Here is a 7,805-nt window from a genome sequence, read left to right as displayed (position 1 = left end):
CCTACAATGCAAGAAGTAGGATGAAAGTTATGGTGATGTGAACACGTACAGTTCCAGATGTAAGCTACACAGAGGAGAAAACCCGAAGTCCTTATCCCGCTGTCAGACACGCTCTCAAAGGATTACCCTGTATCAAGACTGTATGCAGCAGTGCCACCTGGTGACTGATGCTGTAACAAATTCCTCTTAAAGTACAATATATAGCACAGAAATTTATTGTATGAAATAATAGGATTTTCCTCCTTTTTTACTATGCATATTAAAGCTTACTGTTCCAAAGCTCAGGATGTGAAATACAAAACTGACACTGAAATTTCCAGTTTATAAATATAACAATATTTGTAACGTAAACACTAACAGAGTGTTTGGAAACTATGGCACTCGCATATATTGAACAGAAATGGTTCTCAAGCTAGGGCAGCTAGATCTTAATTAGCCATAGGAGGAAAACACAGTACAGGGAAGAAGAAACCCAGCAACACTAAAATTAGCCTTCATGGAGAAGATCAGCAATTTCAGCTTCCTTACTTTCTCAACAACACAAAGTCATGAATAATTAATAAATGTATCCCAGTAACTCAGTTAAAATGTCAGGTTATTTCTATACCTTCCCTCAGAAAAGCCTCAGAAACAAGAGTTGGGAATGCTGAGCATCATCCCTCTAACGTGCACACCTCCTCCTGCAGTCAAGCAACTTGAGCACCAAGAGTGGAACTGGATGAGCATGTACAGTGCTGTACAGGATAGGCAAAAGTAAAGGAAACACTTGGTCAAAATCACACAGTGACAAGCAAATCCAGTTGTTTATGAGGTGACCAAGCCTCGGGAAGGGACTGTAGCAGCATTCCATGCAAGCTCAACCCAGGTCGAGGCACTTGTTGTGTACTGACCTGCACAGACCAAACTTCCTGATCAAGTGAATGCCCAGTAAGCTAGCAGTCCAACCAACAGTCATACAACATGAAAATTTTTTACTAAAAATGTGTCTGGGAAATGAGTGCTGCCATGATCAACCACAGGGTACTGGACAGGATATAGGCTGCTGAATTTTAAGTCCCTGCCCCTGCTGCAAAAATGGGCATTTTTTTGCTGCAGGTAGATGAAATGACTCAGGCACTTTTGTGTGTTATTCTCATACCCACAAGGGCTAAACAGAAGAACCCTGCATGCCTTTGCAGAGGAGTGGAAATTACCCTCTCATTATACCTGCAGTTAAGAGGGTAATAAAACATTCGAACACCAGGGAACAGGGCAAGCAGGAAGAAGAAACAACATTCTTCCTCTCCCCTGATTTATCATCTTTCTACCTCTGTTTTTAATTGGTCCAACCTAATGTATCTTCCTTCAGGTGTTCAAATAGAGTGCAAAGGCTTGAACACAGGAAGGTAAAAAATAAAGAGGGATGGGCTCACGGCAAACAACAAGATTACATACCTTTAAAATGTGGTTAAAGACAGGCAGTACAATTTTTGTGGAAGTGGGAAGAGACATGCTTTTACTTGGGCCACGACTAGGCCAAAGCATGCAGAAGCTAAATATATGAAACACTAGTGCACAGACATGACTACAGCTATTTGTGCATTCTTTCTGTGAGCCTTTCTCTGTTTTTCCACAAAACAGCTTTCTGTAAGCAGGCTGGTGTGTTTGAAACCAATGCAAAAAAAAAAACCAAACAAGTCATGTGATGAAGACAACAGTCAGTCATTACCAGGAGATTCCTTCATTATTCCCTCCCTTGGGTTTGTTTACTGTGCTAGACCCTTCCCCCTTCCTTCCTCTTGCTCCGTTCCAGGCAAATGTTGAAAAGAAAAATTGTTTCCTTGTCTCCTAACAAGTGTTAAGGAGAGAAAACCACTTAAATGCAATTTCCTGCAAAATTTCATTAAACTCCTATGTCCTCTGTCTTTTCCTGGGTCAATACAACATTCTGCCTAGCTAAGTAATTGATACAAATATTCCTTGCAGCCTGCAGTTACCCCTCAGCTACTTGATGCCCTATCACAGAGAAAGGCTACATATGTCTAAACTTCATCCTAATTTAATAAGGAAAGTTTAGTCACAGTCTAGTCCTGAAACTTTACCCATGACAGTATTTATGATACAGACTTTCATGCAGTAGGCTTAAAACAAAACACAGACCATCTTTATCTTTGTTACCTGTATGTTTAATGACTGTTTATGGACTTACAAAAATATTCATATTATACAATTTCATATCAATCGACAAGTAGAATTAGGAACACGCAAGGACTCCTGATTCTCTTTGAAAAGATCTGGTTTCTGCACATACAAACAATTCAACAGTTTGTTTTAACATGTTAATATTGCTATCCTGCAAACTGTTAGGTTTTTAAATTTTTTTTTTTTAAATAAAGTACTTAGTTCTTCCATTACTCAGTACAAGAATTCCTACTGATAGTGATCAGGACAGATCTCAGAAGTTTGAGTACATTGCCAACTTTTAATCACATCTCCTAGATGTCCATAAACACCTCTGAAAATTCTCAGACAGTAAACTGGTATAGCACACATGTCCAGGCATCTTCCAGCCAGAGTTACAACATCCTGGAGTTCAGGGACATTTAAAAAATATTCTTTAATATTTCTAGAATATTTGACTTGACAAAATTTAAGTTAGACTTTTCAAAGGCTGCCAACTTTCTCTTCTTGGTGATGGACAACAAAGCAAAAGCTGTAACTGAAAGTTTCCTCATTACCTTCCAGTGTCTACTAAATTGTTGTTTCTAGAAGTTAAGACATGATTAATTAAATCTTCTTTTCCATCCAGTTCCAATGAAGGCACAAATTTTCCAGCTGTATGAAGAACTTAAGTGCATTAGAACAAAATGGGAAGTATTTGTAAGGCTCCAGCTTTACTAAAAAAAAAAAAACCCAACTGTATTCTTTTTATAATTCTTTTTTACAACTCTTGCAATGATGTAAACCAGCTAATTCACTAGGCCAAAGTATGAAAATGTTTTCCAGTTATAGCAGCTTTATACTCCACTTCTGCAAATTAAAAAAAAAAAAAAAAGAAATCAGCTGCTCACACCACTTCTCCACACACAGAGAAGATTTTTTGCACTATGTTCAGCCCTGAGCCCTTGCAGGCAGACAAGGGAAAAGGCAAACGGGAAGTCTGTTCCTGAGACCATTTTGTGACTCCATTGAGAGGGTCCCAGAAAAGGGCAATCTGCTCTCCCCAGCCACAAAGCAAACACCTCGGATTTCAGCAGCACAAAGGAGCATCATCCAGATCAATGGCCACAGCCCAAAACTTTTACTACCTTTTGTGAAAGCCAACACTGTTTTACTTATTCGGGCTTCTAAGCAACTCCAAGTACTGTTTTTATGCACCATGCATAATGCCCAAATAGTGGGAGTGTATCTCTCTCTATTGAAAGGATTGCAGTATGCAGCACGGACAATATGCTGCAGTTTATTTTCATGACGCAAAGAGGCAGGCATAACCTGTATCAGGCTTTCAGCCAGCTTCTAAACAAGTTAAGAAAAAAAAAAAAGTGGGTTAGAAAGGTATCTGTTCCCACTTAAGGGGGCTTGAAATCACTTGAGGATCTGTGCCAGCAAAACTGCTTCTCAGTCTCTCCCATTCTGAAGTTGCAGCATGAACTTCAGTCTGCTTATCAGTATGAATTGTCTTTTCAGATTTACTTGCTCTATTACACTACCAGCACATCCTGAAATGCAACAGTATTGGTTTTACTCCATCCCACTATATTTGCAGTTTGTGTTTTGTTTATGGAAAACACAAACAAACAAAAAAAAAAAGAGAGCATGCCAGCACACTGGATTTATCACCCCCCCTTTGGAAGTGGCCCATTCTTCAGAATCAAAGTCAAAAGTTTGCTTGTTAGGACATTCTCTGACAGTGAGCGCACGCCACCACAGTCCAGTGGCCTCCTGCCACGCAACACAACAAGCAAAGAAATCTTGCCACACACTTTTAACGTGGTTCTTTCTCTCGTGTGCTTGGCTAACACTCCAGCCTGAATTTTCAAGCTTCCTCTTGACTTTTCTAGTTCAGAGCTTGGAGTGAGGTGACTACATCAATGCTGTAATTTACTTCGAAAGCAGACTGCTGATCAAACGTCAAGCAGACTGCCACAGATTACAGTTGGATTAAATGCAAAGGAAAAAAATATATTAAAATGCTTTTGAATTAAATTCACCTTTCTACTTTTATTTAAAATTAGCCTCTGGGCTTCATTTCAGAGAATAAATTTTGGGTGTCGAGAAAAGCTTAATGCATTAACTCAGTTTTTATAAGCCTAACATAGTGGGAAAGAAGTATTTGAAATAAACAAGCTGTTAGAACAAGTACATTCTCCAGTTATTAAAAGAAGACTGGAAGCCAGGTCTGCAAATACCTGCAACTAACTACTTGACATTGCTATTCTTCAAGAATAACTGTATATGCTTCTTACATATAACTTTATATACTCCTTAATATTATTGTTGAATCCAAGAGCATCTCAATTTTACAGACAAAAGCATTAACAGGGCATCTACACTTCTTTCAGTATCTTCCCAGTAAACATTTTCAGGTGTCTTTCCACACTTCAGAGTTAAATGTGTAATTTCTTGCATGTTGTTTCTCACTCCTGGATATTAGAAAGTCTACAGTGATGCTTCTCCATATACATCCTGATCTTTTGTCTATCTATGAACAACGCTGAACACATTTTCACAAACACTGCAGTTGGCTTCAAGTATTCAAAAGCAAAAGAAGTCTTCACAGCAATGCAAGGATGATGCTGTCAAATACCTGTCAAAAAGACAAGGATACATACCTTGCTGAGCAATGGCACTTTATTCCCCGTGCAGAATGGAAAGAAGTTTACTTGATCTAAGTCTGTCTGAAATTTCAGTGTAAATAAGAGTTCTCTTCAAACTGTTTCAAGAACAGCCGCCATTTCCTTGAACTGTCTGAAGAAGTTCTAAAAAGCAAGAGGTAAGAGAAATTTCAATTGCTTGAAAAAAAGCTCAAACTGTAGTTCAAACTAGCATGTTAGACAAAAAATCACAATCCATGTTTCTCACATTCCCTCCTTCCTCCAGTTACAATATGCAGCCTGAACTGAAAGTTTCTACTTTTCTTTTTGTGGGCTGGTTGGCATTTGGGCAACTATTTGGGTGCTATTAAATCTACACAGGTGATGCCTTATTTGCATGGGTTTGCCTATAAATAGGAGAAGATGCTATGAAAGAAAAATACAAAGTAGCTCTCTCACCACAACAAAAAAAAAAACCAAACCAAAACCAACTCAACCCACCAAAAAACCTTCACACAGATGTTTCTATTCCCAGCTGAAATAACCCAGGCTTCTCAAGTACAGCATCCATGTCTTACAGTAGCTGGACAGGAAATTATTAAATGGGTTTCAACCAGAATTAATACAACATTTCACAACACCTAAGGATTCAGAATATCCTTCTCAAATTCCTGACAGTCCAACTCCAAGGATTTATTTATTTGTAAGCTTATATATTATCATCAAGTGAGGTACTTGCCCTTTAAACAGGAATGACAACAAAAGTGCCACATTTACACAAAATTAAAGTTACAGAACTTTATAGATGAAGGCAGAGCAAGTAAGAGCCAGTGGTGACAAAGCAAACTGATCTCCATTCCTAGTCATTAGCAAATGTTAGGCTTAACCAAGTTTTAGATTTTGAGGCAGGGGAACAGTTCCATAGATTTAGAATATTCCATCTGTTTTTAATAAGGCAGAATGACAGCTGACAAGAAAGATGCAAAAGTCTTTACATCTTCAGTTGTTAGCTTATTTGTAAGAGAACAGATTAATTACTACTAAACGAATGTTTTCAGATAAGTGATGGAGAACTAAATGCTACGGAATAAGTATTCAGCTTCAGTGTTTTAAATAATTATTCAAGGCTTCACCTTTGAACGACTGCATTAGTAAACTAGCAACACAAGCATATGCATCAAGGTATACAGCTGCTCCTTCACACCAACATCACTGTTGGTTTTACAAGAGTGAATCAAGTAACACTGAGTACAGACCTTGAACTGTGGGATCGTCATTTCAAAAGTTTTGTCCGTTATTTGTCCTGAAGGGTCAGCCACTTTTAGTGTCACTGTAACATAAGGATACTTCAGAGACCTGCAGGTGTCAGAGCTCATTGCAACTCCCAGTTTCCATTTAATATCTAGAAACTACAAAGAAGAAAGTCATTGGAAACAGCATTAAAGAAAGAGACCTAGCCTACCATTGCTATTCTGTTGGATGGATGTTTTACAGGCAGCGTAGGACACCTAGAGCTCATAGACATTCAGATATGATTGTGGATACAAAGTCACCTACCCCTCCTTTTAATAGTGGAGAAAAAAAAAAAGCAGTTTACTTAATTGGTTTTCCTTATACAAGTACTGTCAAGTACAGGCTATTTAAATTTCTAGTAAGAGGAGACTGAGCCACCTGGCTTGTATATAATTTGTGCTTTTGTCATGGTTTTTTTAGAAGTTTCTAAATCAAGTGGAAACATGAGAAAAAACTCAGACAGTGCACAAAAATTTTATAATAGCAATAATGAAAAAAAACTAAGGTATTTCACAACTGCATTTTAGATAAATCAAAGTACCTGTCCAGAACGTATTTATGATGTAAGTTATTGGTTTTAGACTTTTATGATAGGCAGAACTGTTGAATAAAAAAAAAAAAGTGAAGAGAGCCTTCAGAAGCTTACTATCAAACCTCAAAGATTTCCACACATCCCCCCTCACCCCCCAATTCTGTACTCTTCTATAGTAGAAAAAGATCTTAACTGCAAATACACTGTGCTATTTTTTCAAAATAGAAAAAAGGAATGCTGGAAATTGATAGAAAGTATATTTAAAAAAATTTAAACTTAAGGGAGACAAAGAATAAAACAATCAAGTGCTGGTGTTATCAACTCTAAAAAGCAATCTGAATTACTTTTAAAACAGGTTTATATAAGCAACTAATACAATCATCTGCCACACTGACTGCCACTCACCTTCCCTGATAGTACTATGAAGCACTAACTTTTAAAAAGGTATGAAATGTGACTTTATCATCCAAACAATATTATTAGAAAAGCGTTCAGCATTTAGACAATCTTTATTGTACGTGCTTCTTTATCTGGGAAGACATCTGACAACATATATATAGAGGAAAGCTTTCAGCAGTCAAGATGCCACCACGTGCTTGACAATACAACACGCACAATGAAGCACTGACATTTCTGCACAGTTAATAGTTAGCGTGACTGAACTTTGTCATTTAGTTACCTGCCCCACTGTGGCCATACTTCTTGCATCTTCTGACACAGTGATGGATTTGCCCTGCTCATTCCATACATGACGAATAACTTGAACTGCATGTTTTGGCAGCGTGGTGACTGCATTGCTCAAGGTGGTGACAAGTTCTTCTGTAGAGAGATTGTTCCTGGCTGCTGTGCTATAGATATATCCAAAGAACATCGCATCAATTTCATTCTCCATGAGTTTAACAAAATTTCTCACTTCACCCAATTTTTTATTTCTGCTTTACGTGTCTGTGTACTTTACAATAATTAGGCAGCCTGTGATTTTTTTTCAGAATGTTCCACTAGCCTTTTGTATCCACATGCAAAAAAACATGAATTGACTTTTAATGTGTCTTAATATGCAGAGACCAAGTTTTACTGGGCTTGCACAACACACAAAATTAAAACAAAAGCAATCATAGCCTCCAAGTGCTGTTGCAACTGAAAAAAGGCTAATTCAGTGAAAGATGTGTGCATAGAGCAGTTAAACA

At 37.8% G+C, this 7,805-nt stretch overlaps 1 protein-coding gene across 4 annotated transcripts in view; it reads right to left on the bottom strand.

Annotated features, from left to right (window-relative positions):
• COMMD6 (COMM domain containing 6) overlaps window positions 1–7,399 on the bottom strand; it is a 14,619-nt gene extending 7,220 nt beyond the window's left edge. The window contains exons 1-4 of one of the 4 annotated variants that reach the window (XM_035902404.1): window positions 7,298–7,399; window positions 6,050–6,202; window positions 4,812–4,958; window positions 1,640–3,009 (exon numbers count right to left, since the gene is read on the bottom strand). In XM_035902404.1, the coding sequence (XP_035758297.1) occupies window positions 4,908–4,958; window positions 6,050–6,202; window positions 7,298–7,315 (222 nt within the window). In that variant the 5' untranslated portion in view covers window positions 7,316–7,399 and the 3' untranslated portion in view covers window positions 1,640–3,009; window positions 4,812–4,907. Of the gene's footprint in view, window positions 1–1,639; window positions 3,010–4,811; window positions 4,959–6,049; window positions 6,203–7,297 lie in introns of those variants that run through there. The other 3 variants (XM_035902405.1, XM_035902406.1, XM_035902407.1) reach the window with 3 other exon arrangements.
• Window positions 7,400–7,805: the final 406 nt, after the last annotated feature.

This window comes from Egretta garzetta, unplaced genomic scaffold, assembly GCF_000687185.1.
Source record: "Egretta garzetta isolate BGI_Z169 unplaced genomic scaffold, ASM68718v1 scaffold129, whole genome shotgun sequence".
In the NCBI taxonomy this organism is placed as follows: Eukaryota; Metazoa; Chordata; class Aves; order Pelecaniformes; family Ardeidae; genus Egretta; species Egretta garzetta.
The sequence above is the reverse complement of the archived record's forward strand: the minus strand, read 5'-3'. Positions and strand labels throughout refer to the sequence as shown.